We start from the raw sequence: 14,706 nt of genomic DNA on the forward strand, positions 1-14,706 counted from the left end.
ATACGCATCAAGGAAAGATAGGGTTTCGCATCCCGCAGTGGAGTCAATGATTTGGTCGATTCGAGGTAATGGGAATGGGACTTTTGGACATGCTTTATTCAAACCGGTGTAGTCTACACACATCCTCCACTTTCCATTTTTCTTCTTAACTAATACGGGATTAGCTAACCACTCTGGATGGGACACTTCCTTGATGAATCCGGCCACCAAAAGCTTCTGCACCTCCTCACCGATGGCCCTGCGCTTTTCCTCGTCGAATTGGTGCAGGCGCTGCTTCACCGGTCTGGAGCTGGCCCAGATGTCCAAGGCGTGCTCGGTGACCTCTCTCGGTATGCCCGGCATGTCCGAGGGACTCCACGTGAATACATCGGCATTCGCGTGGAGAAAGTCGATGAGCACGGCTTCCTATTTGCTGTCGAGGGTGGCGCTGATCCTTAGCGCCCGGTCGTTGGAGCAGGTGGGGTCGACCAGGACGAGCTTAATGGCCTCTGTGGGCTCAAAAGTCCTGACACGACGCTTGGAGTTGGGCGCCTCGCTACCAAGTCGATCGAGGTTGACGATGAGGGCCTCGGCCTCCATGAGAGCCTCGGCATACTCGATGCATTCGATGTCACAGTCGTATGCATGCTCGTATATGGACTCGACAGTGATGACACCATTGGGGCCCGGCATCTTGAGCTTGAGGTAGGTGTAGTTGGGAATTGCCATGAACTTGGTGTAGCATGGGCGCCCCAGGATGGTGTGATAGGTCCCCTTGAACCCAACCACCTTGAAGGTGAGGACCTCCTTACAGTAGTTGGAGGGAGTGCCGAAGCAGATGGGCAAGTCGATGCGCCCAAGGGGTCGCGTGTGTTTCCCTGGCACGATGCTGTGGAAGGGCGCGGCATTGCCTCGGAGCCGTGACTGGTCGAGCTCCAGGAGCTCCAGGGTGTTGGCGTAGAGGATGTTGAGATCGCTGCCTCCGTCCATCAACACCTTGGTGAGCCGGGTGTTGCCAATGATCGGGTTGACGACGAGTGAGTACTGCCTGAGGTTTGGGACATAATCAGGGTGGTCAACCCGATCAAAGGTGATCGCCTCCCGAGACCAGTTGAGGTACCAGGGAGTGGCCACCTTAACCGAGAAGACCTCCCGGCGCTCCTTCTTTCGCTGATGTGCCGTGAGGCACGCTGAAGGCCTACCAAAGATCATGAAGGCATTGTGCACCTCGAGGAACCCGTTGTCCTTGTCGTTGTCCCTATCGCCGGTGCCCTTCTTCTTGGCATCGTCGTTGGGGAGCCCGAGCTTGGCGTAGTAATGCCAGAGCATGGTGCACTCTTCGAGGGTGTGCTTCACCGGGCCCTAGTGGTAAGGGCAGGGCTTCTTAAGCATGTCGTCGAAGAGTCCGGGGCCTCTAGTGGGGCCTCGGGGATTCTTGCGATCTGTGGCCGCGACTAGATCGGCCTCGAGGACCTCCTACTTCCCCTGGTGACCCTTTTTCTTTTTCTTGGGGAGGTGGGGGGCCGAGGCTCCGGGGGCCTCGTCCCTCCACTTCCCCTTGGCGTCGTTGTCGAGGAAGATGGCCCCGACAGCCTCTTCGTCCGAGGCGAAGTTGGTGGCGATGTCGAAGAGCACGTCCGCTGTGGTCGGTACGTTCCGGCCTAACTCTCGGACTAGGTCTTGGCAGGAGGTGCCGAAGAGGAACGCCTGGACAATTTCCGAGTCGCCGACGCTGGGCAACTCGGTGCATTGCTTGGAGAAGCATCGGATGAAGTCTCAGAGAGACTCGTCCAGCCTCTGGCGACAACTCTTGAGGTCCCAGGAGTTCCCGGGGCGCACGTATGTGCCCTGGAAATTCCCGACGAAGACCTTTACCAAGTCACGCCAGTTGTTGATCTGCAAGGGAGGGAGGTGTTTGAGCCAGGCTCGCGCCGAGTCTGGTAGGAACAAGGGGAGGTTGCGGATGATGAGCAGGTCATCGTCCACGCCGCCTAGCTGACAAGCTAGGTGGTAATCGGCCAGCCACAGCTCAGGGTTGGTCTCGCCGCTGTACTTTGAGAGGTTGGCTGGTTGCCGAAACCGGGGCGGGAAGTGGGCGCCGTGGATGGCCTTGCTGAAGACTCGAGGGCCAGGTGGCCTAGGAGAAGGACTACGGTCCTCCCCACTGTCGTAGTGACCGCCTCAGTGCGGGTGGTAGCCTCGGGTGGGCCCATCATTATCGTGGCGCCGTTGACTGCTGACCACATCGTGGTCGCCTTGTGCCTCGCGTCGGTCGCTGAGGCTATCGTGCACCGAGGGGGCCTTCTTGGCTGTCGGTGCCCGAGCAGGCTCGGGACGAACCGAGGCCTCTCTATCCTATCGAGGCGGTGCCGCAGGTAGTTCCGAGGCACCCCCGCGCCATCGAGAGGTGGAACTTTTGGCCTACTGTACCACGGCGGTCTTGAGGAGGTCTCGGAGCTCGCTGTGGACGTGTTGCCCCTCCAAGGTAGAGGGCTCGGGCATTGTCCAGAGTAGCATCGCTGCTGCCACGATGTTCTGGCTAGCGCGATTGAAGATAGGGGGTTGCTCGCCCCCTTCGTCGTTGTTGATGCGGTGGTTGATGTCGCGAGCCCTCCGCCGGGCTGCTCCGCCCTCACCGTGACCCCGCTGCTCTTGCTCAAAAGTGTCTTGGAGCTACTGCAGAAGGAGTCAGTCTTGTTCGACCTTGGCCTGAAGCTCACGGAGCTGCTCCAGGTCTAGGCATCGAAGTTCCTTGGGGGCGGGGTTCTTGTCCTCATCGCTCGCGCTCGGCACCCCGAGCTCGACGTTGAAGCACTCATGAGTGGGATCGTGAGTGCCTTCGTCATCGGAGTCAGAGTAGCCGAAGCAGTAGTCGCTCGCGGCCATGAAGCGGCACATGGCTTTAGGGTCGTGAAGCCCGGAGAAGTCCGCTCCAGCCCATGCCTCGTCCTCCTTCGAGGAGTCAGCGTGGGTGTGGGTCGGGGTTGTGGCGATGAGGTCGAGGGCAAAACATTGGTGGCGTCCTAGGGCTCTGCGTGAGCAAAAGCATAGGCGACGGCGGCATTGCCCAACCCAAAGGGGTATGGGGATGATGTCGTCGCCGGGCTCCGCTCCGCCGGAGTCGACTCCTCAGGAGGTGGCGGGGTAGAGCTTGACGATGGGGCGTTGCTGCGCGCCACCGGCATCTTTCCCTTGCCTAGGCTTAAGCTAGACAGGTCCCCAGCCAGGGACTCTGTACCAACAGCCGGGTATGGGATACTAGCGGAGCATGGTGCGTTGCCCTGAGCTCACGCGGTGTCGGGGTGGTCCTACCCGTGTCGTGCCTACGCCTAGGCTGCTGGTGTGTGATGTCGTCGTCGGTCGATGGGGCTCTGGGTGGGAGGAGTACCATATCGTACTCATATCCTAGAGACATGAACTCTAGGCTCCCGAACCAGATCACCGTGCCGAGACGCAGTGGTCGCACGGGGTCTGCCATCCGGAACTTGTTGAGATGACTAAGTTGACACGCAGTATGGCCCCTACCTGGCGCGCCAACTGTCGGTGTTTTGGGTCCGGCAGGTCCTCAACCGACTAGTGAAAGTGTACTGCGTGCCCCTAATCATGGATGGTGATGCAAAGAGACACAAGGTCTATACTGGTTCAGGCAATAGGTGCCCTACGTCCAGTCTGAGAGAGCGATCTTGTATTTCTTGCACCGAGGTGCTCGTAGTAGGGGCTTACAAGCTGAGCGAGAGAGGGAGCTAGTCCCAGGTCTCTGCGTAGAGTGGCGTGGGTTGCTTGAGATGTTGATCTCTTGCAGTGAGGAAGCGTATGTGTTACAGAGCGTTGTGCGTTGCTTGCACGTATGAGTCTCTTACCTAGAAGCGGCCCTGGTCACTCCCTTTTATAGTTGAAGGGAGGCACAAGGGCGGCAAATGTATTTGCTATGTGGCGTTTTGTGAGCAGAGGCGGTATGTCCGAGCCCTGTAGCTCGTCACTGTGGCGACATGGTCGGTGGAGCGGCCTTGTCCTCGGTGCACTGGAGCGACGCGCCGGTCACGCCTGATCCTGTGCGACGTGGGAGCTCCTGTGGTGGCATGCACGCCTTCTTCTGTTGGAGGCGTGCTGGTCACTGTATGTTTGACCGGCGTGGAGAGCCGAGGCTAGGTAGATGCGACGGCGCGGGTGTGCTGACTCCGAGGATACAGGAGCTTGGCCCTGTGCACAACGTGGGAGCTCCTGCAGCTTGACGCAGGGTATGGCGCGTACTGCAGACGGACATGCCGGTCCCAGAGTGCTGACAACGTAGAGAGCCGAGGCCCAGTTGGTGCAGAGGCTGAACCATTGTGGGGGGCTCGGCGGGTGCGAGTCCCGAGGCTACAGGAGCCCGGAAGCGGATAGCCGAGGCTCGGAGGGAGCAGTTGGTCTTGTACGTCGATTCTGAGGCTACAGGGACCCGGACTTGACTTTCCACGCCGCGCTGTCCTTGGAGCAGGGGTTAGGCAGCACAGTGCAGCACGGATGTTAGCCGTGGGCACAGTGCCGAGCACAGCGGCCGGTAACCCCTGCCCCGTCCTGGACGACATGGCGTCGATGTGACTCCCGTCTCGTCGGCCACTCCGCTGTATCGTGCCGTCGTTCGGCTGACGTCGCGGGAGTGGTTGGACGCGTTGGTTGGATGTGACGTCCTGTCAGAGAAGTCGGTCAAGACGGCGGTGACGGGGTTGATGCCGAGCCGGCCTCGAGCGAGTCGGTAACTGAGTGCTCGTCCGAGGCCTCGTGGCGCGGGGCCTCAGGCGAATCGGAGAATCGGTACCTCGTCCGAGGCCTTGTGGCGCGGGGCCTCGGGCGAGTCGGAGAATCGGTACCTCGTCCGAGGCCTTGTGGCGCGGGGCCTCGGGCGAGTCGAAAAACCGGTACCTCGTCCGAGGCCTCGTGGTTTCGTTCTGGGCCGAGCCCACTTCGGGTGAGCCCGGATATTGTTCGAGGTGGGCCGGGTGGTCCAGCCGGGCCTCGGATAAGGTGGGGGTTTGCCGGTGGTTGTCTCTTGGCTTCGATATTTACAAGGTCTAAGCGATTTTTTCGGTTCTTGCTTAGGGGACCCCTTTTTATGGTACCCGACAATATGTTTCTACTGCGACTGTACCGCCATGAAAAGCCTGCAAGATGAAAGGAATACTGAGGCTCCGTTTAGTTCCACCCAAAAACCAAAAATTTTTGCGCAGTATCCGTCACATCGAATCTTGCGGCACATGCATGGAGTACTAAATGTAGACGAAAAAAAAACTAATTACACAGTTCACCGAGAAATCGCGAGACGAAACTTTCGAACCTAATTAGTCCATAATTAGACATTAATTGCCAAATAACAACGAAAGTGCTACAGTAGCCAAAACGCAAAAATTTTTGGATCTAAACGCGCCCTAACTCAAATACTATGTACAACACAGTATACCTGGACAAAATTTGAACTGCAAGTAAAAAAATGGGTTCAAGTAGAATGCCGAGGCAACAAAAGGGTCTGAACTTTGAAGCTACAGTTTAGGTACTCTAATTAATGGCCGGAACCTTGTTCCATTATCTAAAAAAAATACTCTAATTAATGGTAAGGCTACTGTAGTAACAGGGAGATCAGCATAGCCACACAATGCAAAAGCAAAACACATAATCCCCAAACGCCAAACCCACCTCTTGCAAACTGTTGTGCTAGTTGAAATCTTCAGTACCACCGGAAGATATATGTTTGAGTTGTGCTGCTTGCAGGGAGAGGAGAAAACCACCATTAGCAAAGCTGATGCCGCTGTCTGTCGCCAGAACAGAAGAAACCATCTACAAGCAGGCTTACCCACCAAGAAGAGGAACGAGCAGGATTCGATTTGATCACCCAAGTTGTTAATTATGAGAAGACAACTGGTGCTGGCTGCGTGAAAGCAAAGAAAGGAACTGATACTACTGTTGTGCCAGTTGTTGAAGATATGCCTGAGGACACTAACTGACTTGAGAACTCAAATATCTTCAATAGCACCGGCTCGGAAGATGTCCGACTCTGACGTGTCTGCTAGCTGCTGCTGCGTGCGTTTGCATTGCATTGTGGAGAGAAACCCACCATTAGCAAGTGAGTACGAAGCAAAACAGATCTGATGCTTCTAGCTGTTGCCAGAGGAAAGTATCAGTACAAGCAGCCAGCTTACCTTGCCAACCAAGAAGAGAAACTAAACCAGCAGGATTTGATGGTGCTGCGTGAAAGCTAAGAAAAGAACCGCTGCAAACAGGAGAGAGGTCGCCGGTGGCGGAGACGATGGAGGAGAACAAGAACTGGTGGTGGACCTGGTGGTGAGATGGTCAAGAGGAGCCGACAGCTGAGCAGTGACCAGTGGGGGATGCCAGGCAACGGACAAGCAGGCACATCATTTTACCATGGCACATCATTTTACCATGGCGTGGGGGCACATACAGGACGATCACCGCGTGGGTAGACAGAGTAGCCTGCCTTTCTGCAGACGGTGACAGAGTCGTCACGGAAATTCTGAGGAAATTACTCCGGTCCCAAAGCAAGTGTAGTTCAAACATCTATGATTTCGTTAACTCTACTATAAAATGTTTTGGTGTTTTCATAGATGTTAATGTATGTTTTTATAATCTTGATTAAAATTTGAGAAATTGACTTCTATATTGAGGTGCCAAGCGTACGCGTCAGAATTATTGCGCACATAGTGATCCCTCGGTAGAGTGCTAGTGTCAGATCAGCATGTGGCATCGACACACCAGTGAGTGAGTCGGTGACCCCGCGTACTCTCGTAGCCCCACTCACTCGAGACGTGGAAAAAAGATCGGTGGAAATGATCATGAAAATTCCGACAAAAATATGTTTCAGTGGTTTATCATGGTTAATAAGCACTTAAACATCCTCCTGTAGTTCGACTTCTATTATAATAGTGAAATAGAACAAACACTACTACAAAACTGACCTTCACCATTGGCTCATCATTATCGGTTCGTGTTTTGAACCGGCAGTGATATTGAAGTCATCACTGACGGTTCTATCACTATCAGTTTTTGGCGTAAAACGGAAATGGCAGTGATAGACTGCACGAAAATATACATAACTTTCTCTTGTGAATGTTCGATGATGACGAACTTTATATCAAAGTTGTAGTACTCATTGAGATCTACAACTTTGTAGTTTAAAGCTTGTTCATTCAAAGTTATTTTGATGCTGAAATATTTGATTCACAAGATTTATAGAGTAAATACCAAAGAAATCCATATAATCTATAGTCACAAGTGAGTGTGTAGTGGTAGGGAATGACCTTGGATGGAGAAACGATCAAAACAAAAGATATAGATTTAAAAAGGTTATATAACTTTGTAGTTGACAACTTTTCATATGAATCATCTATCTAACGAAAATTACATTTGATTTCTCACAATTGAAATTTGAAATTTTCAAACGATCTCGGATGGAGAAACGACCAAAATAAAAGTTATATATCTCGAAAAGTTATGTAATTTTGTAGTTGATAACTATTTCATTTTAAACCATCTATCTAAGGAAAACTATGGTTGAATTTCCACATATTTGAAACTCAAATTCTTCTCAAATGACCTCGGATGGAGAAATGATCAAAACCAAAGGTGTGGATCTCGAAAAGTTATAAAACTTTGCGGTTGACAACTTTTTTCATTTAATTTCGTTTAAAGTTTCAAATACTAATTTCAAAACAGGTGAATATAGAATGGGGAGGACGAATGTCTCCAATAGACACAAATATCTTACGGATGAAGTGGTTAGAAGACGAACGCGTGAAGACTAGGGGTGTTTGGTTCCCCCTTCTAAAATTTAGTCTCTGTCACATGGGATGTTTGACACTAATTCGAAATATTAAACGTAGACTAATTACAAAACTAATAATTACATAGATTGAGATTAATTCACGAGACGAATCTATTAAGCCTAATTAGACTCATATTTATTCTTTCTAATTAGTATGAAAATACCCGATACGACATCTACTAAACTTTAGTCGCAGAACAACCACCCCTGAGCTCGGGGGTTTAAACGCAAGGACAATGCAAGAGGTCGGAGGTTTGAGCGCAAGGACAACGCAAGGCACTGAAATCACCTCGACAAAGACTGACAACGCGAGATAGCATCCGAGACGAAGAGAAGCTATTGCTGTAGCTGACTGAGGCTTTCCAAAAAATTTCACCGCAAACTATCACATCGAATCTTACGGCACATGCACGAAGTATTAAATATAGACGAAAATAAAACTAATTGTACAGTTTGGTTGGAAATTACGAGACGAATGTTTTAAGACTAATTAGACAATGATTAGTCATAAGTGCTACAGTAACTAACATGCGCTAACGATGGATTAATTAGGCTTAATAAATTCGTCTCGCAGTTTCCAGACGAGCTATGTAATTAGTTTTTTTATTAGTATCCGAAAACTCCTTCCAACATTCCAAAACATCCGATGTAACATCAAAATTTTTCATTTCAAACACACCCTGATTGCCGGTCCGGGAAGCAGCCGAGCAACCTGGTGGTGAAGTGGCTTTAGGAGGGAGAGCAGCCGAGCAGAGATTCCATCGTCTGCCCATGAGCTTGACAAATTCTTATTTGTTGCGGATGCGTCGTGACGCACGCTTCCAACCATGGTGGGCCCAAGTACAAATCGCCATCTTCTCCCTGCTATTGAAGCGAGCCGGAGTTAGCGAAGAAGGGTTATAAAACATTTCTAGTTTTCGGGTAATGCAAAAAAATTGAACAACTTTAAAATGTTTGTGTAACTTGTGTTGCATGTGTAGTTAGATCAAAACCTTCACGCCCTTACCCTTACGTCTATTTCAAATCTCAGCCTAAACTTTCCCAAATTAAAGTTTTGCACGACATGTTTTTTAAAGAAGACAAGGTTTTAAAATTGAAACAAATTTCATTTTTTCAAAAGTAAATAGGGTTGAATTCTAGCGCTCATTTGACATTTCCATGTCAGGATGCACACTGCCATGATCGAGCTTCACATTTATATCTCCTAGCTTTTGTAGGATATATAATTAAAACACATTGTTTCTACACAGTAACTTGCAATCTAGCTAGTCTTCCGAGTGATAACTATTAGAGTATATGTACTCTTGCTCTTTCATCTGGCCGTGTGCATCCTGATACGGAAAGGTCAAGAGTGCTTTCAAGATTATTATATTATCTTGAAACTAATAAAAACTTCCTTTATTGAAAAGGATCAAGTGGTATACCCTAATAACCATTAACGACAATAGCCACCGAATACATTCTATTGTTCAAAAAGATACCCTCCTTTGCAATTATGATAATATCTTAAAGTAGTCGGAAACAATATAATTTACAAATGTTCTACACATTGAACTTCTGCAAAACTGGAAATTGGCTCCAGGAAAGAGACATTTTCCATGATTGGCTCCAAGACTCATGTTCTGACATGAACTCCAATATAATTCCACGCTAACAACTTAGCCACACAAGCCCAATGGCAACCATGCTACCCTGACCATGGGAATTACAGCAGCTGCAGTGTCGGCGTCAGCGCCAGAGAGCTTGTGATGCCAAGCTGGACGCCCCGCCGCAACAGCTCCCCAAGCAGCCGTGCCGTGTTGCACGCGTCATCAGACGCACCACGCGGACGACCCTCCCACTCCAACCCTGCAATCCTGATTGCATCTGCCAAATCGGCTCCCAGCTTGCTGCCGCCCAATGCCGCCATGTAGGGGATCCTAAGGTTGATCCACCGGTCGAAGTATGGAGGCCTGTCAATCCCCTTGAACCGGCACTCTGACTCCAGCATGCTCCGGCAGTCCCAGTTCCCCCACGTCACCACGACAAAGCGAAAGCCAGAGCATTTCTTCGTCCCCATCTTCTGCAGCCATTCGCCATGCATCCGAAGCACCACAGCTAGCTCCACGCCAGCGTCAACATCTTTTTGCCGGATGCCGTTGAGGTCCCTGCAGAAGTCCGTCAGTTTGGGGTGCTGCATTGGTCGTACATAGGTGTGGAATGTGGACTCTAGCTGGCCAGTGGAGCCGTCAACGAGCACTGATGAGAACTCGATGATCTCTTGTGGGTTGATCTGCTTGCCCTTCTCACAGGTCGCCTTAAAATCTACTACCACAAAATATTCCAAATTTTTGCTCGTTTGGTCATCGTGGAAACTGGCATTGAAATAATTGTCTCCTTTTTCTGTTTTTATTTCTTGCCATGTGTAATAGCCACTGCATTGGTTATTATTGACAGATTCCTGTTGACATTTAGAATCCCTTTTCTGCTTAACTGATGGCCTGAAAATGGTAGATAAATGCTAATCTTAGCAAGGATTATATATGTACCTTGTTGATTCCAAAGAGAAGTTAACATATCTAATATGTTGACAGAATTGAAAAACAGTTATGTCTAACAAAATTTTAGAAAATTCACTCTGATGGTTTTATTGTATAAAGAGGGTTGGCGAAGGACATAATGTAACTCTAGCAAATTTAATATTGGGTTTGCCACATCCCCTTACAAATTTAAACTGAAGATATCATAATGCAGTAAAAATAGTGTAAGGCTTATGGATGATCAAACTTAATACATATATGCACCAGCTAAGTAACCAACATGTTCTTGTTCTTGCTGGGATGATTACTATAGTACATTTTCACATCATGCATTTCAACTTACTCATCATTGGGCTTTTTGGCTCTGGAAGCAGATGGGTGACACCCTTCACTGATGTAACACTCTGGTTGCTGAATAGAATAAAGAAATATATTAAAGGAGAATATACAAACTCCTATAGCAAAATGTAAAGCACAACATAATGTCCAATCATCCTAAGGTCATGATAACACCTTCGCCTGAATATGAGAAAGAAACTACTGTGTGTTTACCAATTAATATGAAAACGAGACATAACTGTGGACCATTATTCCCTATGTTCTCTAATGTTTTGTTGCAAAAAGGCAAAACCCTGTGTGGGAACATATTGTGTAAAAGAGGGCAAGAGAGTTCATTACTCGAATAAATAAATTTGCAAAAACTATAATGTGATTTATTAGGACCTAAGGTGTAATAATGCAGAAACTACAATCTAATATCAATTTACTCAAAGAGGTGAAATATAAAATACTTACATTCATTACTGATGTACTATTCTCACTAGTTTCTGTGGACAGGTTCGTACTTTCCATTTGATAAAGTTGGTCAAGTATATGCTCTGTAGTTGGCCTTCTCCTAGGATTACTGTCGATGCACTCTAATCCAATCTCAGCGCATACTCTTATTTGTTCCAACTCTTTGTTTCCTTGTGATATCCCCACCATGTTCCTCCAACTTTCAAGTACCTATAGCCGTGAGTTTTGTGTTACAGAAAGTTTTTTTTTTTGATAGGGAAACGATGTATATAGTAAAAGAGTTGACATAAATACCTTTCGAAAACAAATTTTAAAGAATTAATTGATACTTTAAATTATTTTGCAAACATCATGAGACCTGAATGTCAGAACACTCTAAAAATGTAGTTTTTAACAAAAATATCTATTTTTGTGTTATGCACAAAAAAAAAAGATGGAGGGCTAACCAGTACTTAATTTGTGAGTATCAAAACAGTTTTCTCGGAACTGAAGTACACACTATTAGAAAAAAAATACGAGTATGCATGGCATGCCCAAATATATATATGAATATGTTCTCAAATTTTTCTCTAGGAGTACACATTTGCCGCTAAACTGACCTCCACTATAGGATTCTGTCACTTGTGCTCATTATCTTAGGGTTAGAGTTGGTAATGTATATTGCTGGATAATTGACAGAAGTGATAAGCGTACAAATTAATTGATGGAACAGGGTACAATGTGTAGTCAAGTCATGGTACAATGTAAGTTAGGAGTTGGACTAATGGCAAAGGTGCAAAACTCCCCTTGTTTAAATTGTAATGCTTATCTAGGGACAGCCAAATAGCTTTTCTTACATTATCAATTTCGGCATACCCCTTTTTTCCTGTCAGTATTTCTGTGATTATAACACCAAGGCTATATATGTCTGACTTGAATGTGATTTCCCCACTATAGAATTCTGGTGCCATATATCCCCTGCATTAAAATTTGTACAATCTGGTCAATGAATGGGAGGAACCACCAGAGTATTCTTCGTACCTATAACCAAGAAAAAGTTCCATCAAGTGGCTTAATAAACTTACATCGATCCAATCAATTTTGAAGTAACAGCCCGACTCTGGTTTTCATCAAAGCACCTTGAGAGACCAAAATCAGCAATTTTTGGTACTATATTATCATCTAGCAGTATATTGGAAGGTTTGATATCTAGATGTACAATTTTGTTCTCATGAAGGTAATGCAAACCCTTGCAGATACCCTTGATTATTTGGTATAACTTTGTCCATTCAAGCCGATTAGATGCATCTATAAAGTGAGGAAACAGAGTTTAGTGAGATACTTCAATTCTTTAATATCTTGAGTGATAATAAAAAAGATGAGATGCATACAATTTCATTTTTTTCTGTGGAATATTCAAATGAAATGATCTCTGATTATGGGAAAATATGCAAAGAAATGTTGGGTTCCACATGACCGTACCTGTAATGTAAACATCAAGACTCCTTGGTAGATATTCAAAGCATAGCAATCTTTGTTGTACATCTGCCATGACAAATTTCCCGTTGTAGTTAGCCATTTTACCTTGTGTATCAGCACAGTACCCCAGAAACCGCACAACATTTTTGTGCTTCGCCTTCATGAGACAACCAACCTCTTGCTGGAACTTAGTTTCATGAATATGTGTGTTGATCAACTTCTTTACAGCAACTGCGCCATTCGTAAGCGTTCCCTGCATGTGAAGGACCTGTAGTGTCAGCATTGTCTAGAATAGTTTTTCATCAAAACTCAGATAATGGCTAGTCATATATAGTACCTTATAAACCACCGCGAACCCACCTCTGCCAATTTCTTGATCACAGGAGAAGCCTCCTGTGATGTCTTCTAAAAGTGGTAATGGAAGGTCCCTGGGCTGTATACTTTCATCTAATAACATGCTTTCCAGATCACTTCGGCGAACTCTGATTTGGTGATCCATTTGCACTAAGATGTGCCTCTGTATCTTTTTTATACAAACTTTGCTATGAACAATTTTGCAAACATATAGGCAGGCTTACTGTGGCATGTGTTTGAGTGGTGTCTCTCCAACATCCGAGGCAAATTTGGTGCCAAACACAAGGTGAGCTTTATTCAGAAAGCACGGTTAAAAATTAGCAGGCTTCTGATGACCTAGGTGGCATCGTGTGGAAACAACAATGTTTTGATAAAAGGTCAGATGACCTACATCATGTTGGAAGCCAAGACAGCATCTTCCGATGCAGCAAAAGCAGGCGTGTGGATGTGGGTGCAGATTTTCAGCTCCCGGACACCATAGCCTGGCTGGCTTGCACAAAAAAAAAGTTTATAATCAGAAAATCATTACAATTTTGAAAATCACCAAGTATTTTACCAGTGCAAAGCCAATTTAGTAAATAATGTTGCAGTTTGAATCATGTAAAAAAAGTGGGATTGAAGGGCACTGCCAATTTGAATACCAGGGCCAAAATTTTCTTTTCCTAAAGCTTACAAGTTTAACATGTGGATGAGTACATGTATATATGACTTATTTTGGGATTCTCTTCATATGGATATAATTTTTTCTTATCTTTTGTTTGTTTGTTTTTTTTGGGGGACCTAAGGAGGTGTATACTCTGTATTCCTATGTGACTGACAAATGATCCAAAGCTGCAAACATGAACAGGACAGCCTACTGAGTACTGATTAGTGTGTATATATATATAAGTGTGTGTGTGTGTGTGTGTTTTATAAAAAAGGTAGGTACACAAATCAGGAAAGAGAAGAAACGAAAGGAAGCTAACAACTGAAACGTAGGGAGAATTATTGACTACCGGAAGAAGCCGGAGCTACGCAGTCGAGGCGATGCTTCGTTCTGGCGTTGCCTGCGCGCTGGTATTGGTGTTAGGTCCCCGGATTGCATCTGAAACCAGCAAAGGAAGGGAGCAAGGGATGCTCGGATATCCGCTTACTCCGGCTACCCGCGAATGAAGAGCGGGGTACAGCGGCCGCACGCGGAGAGGACCTGCGGGCGGCAGCGGTGGCAGAGGGGATGGATCAGAATGCCTGCGGTGGCGGAGGGCCGGAGGCGACAGAGCTAGCTAGACGGAGTAGCGTGTTTGGACTAGGGAGCGAGTCAGCTAGAGGAGAACAGTGGTGTGCCGGTCAGATTTGGGATGTGTTCAGAGTAGACGAATGTACCTTTGCAGACGTTCCGCAACCACCGCAGACCGTGGAACCTTCGCGTGCTTCACCGCCTGCTAACTGCTGTTCGCTGGAGCTTTTGTTAAAAAGTGATGACCTTGTTAAAAAGTGATGACCTTGCTTTTGTTAAAAAGTGAAGAAGCTCGCCTACTGCATAACCCATGGGAATTTTTCCCTTTTATTTTAAAATATCCTCACTTATTTTTTTATTTTTATTTTAATCCTTTTTATCGTGGCAACTCTCCCTTTGTGTCTCTGCCACGTCACACCACATGTGTTGGCACGGCAAGATCTATCAGGTTTTGTACCGTCAACAGTACGCGTGGCAAGACTCAATATTAGAAAAATCATTTTTTTTCATATGCGGTCAGACAAAGATGATTTGTATATGAAAAATTGATCTATAACTTTTTATTTTTG

General features: G+C 47.0%; 1 protein-coding gene across 4 annotated transcripts; it reads right to left on the minus strand.

The window, feature by feature from the left end:
• Positions 1 to 9,236: 9,236 nt before the first annotated feature.
• On the minus strand, positions 9,237 to 14,266 carry LOC136505002 (cysteine-rich receptor-like protein kinase 8). 4 transcript variants are annotated; one of them, XM_066500059.1, is made up of 10 exons: positions 14,055 to 14,266; positions 13,917 to 13,974; positions 13,313 to 13,407; positions 12,905 to 13,212; positions 12,571 to 12,820; positions 12,174 to 12,396; positions 11,946 to 12,066; positions 11,110 to 11,319; positions 10,658 to 10,725; positions 9,237 to 10,275 (listed from the first exon to the last, which is right to left on the minus strand). In XM_066500059.1, exons 4-10 carry the CDS (start codon positions 13,064 to 13,066, stop codon positions 9,501 to 9,503), a joined length of 1,809 nt encoding a protein of 602 aa, XP_066356156.1. In that variant the 5' UTR covers positions 13,067 to 13,212; positions 13,313 to 13,407; positions 13,917 to 13,974; positions 14,055 to 14,266; the 3' UTR covers positions 9,237 to 9,500. The 4 variants fall into 4 exon arrangements, with proteins under 4 accessions (XP_066356156.1, XP_066356158.1, XP_066356154.1 ...); XM_066500061.1 differs by having other exon boundaries at positions 12,905 to 13,411; XM_066500057.1 differs by having other exon boundaries at positions 13,917 to 14,266.
• Between the last annotated feature and the right edge of the window lie 440 nt (positions 14,267 to 14,706).

Source organism: Miscanthus floridulus, chromosome 14 (genome assembly GCF_019320115.1).
Source record: "Miscanthus floridulus cultivar M001 chromosome 14, ASM1932011v1, whole genome shotgun sequence".
In the NCBI taxonomy this organism is placed as follows: domain Eukaryota; kingdom Viridiplantae; phylum Streptophyta; class Magnoliopsida; order Poales; family Poaceae; genus Miscanthus; species Miscanthus floridulus.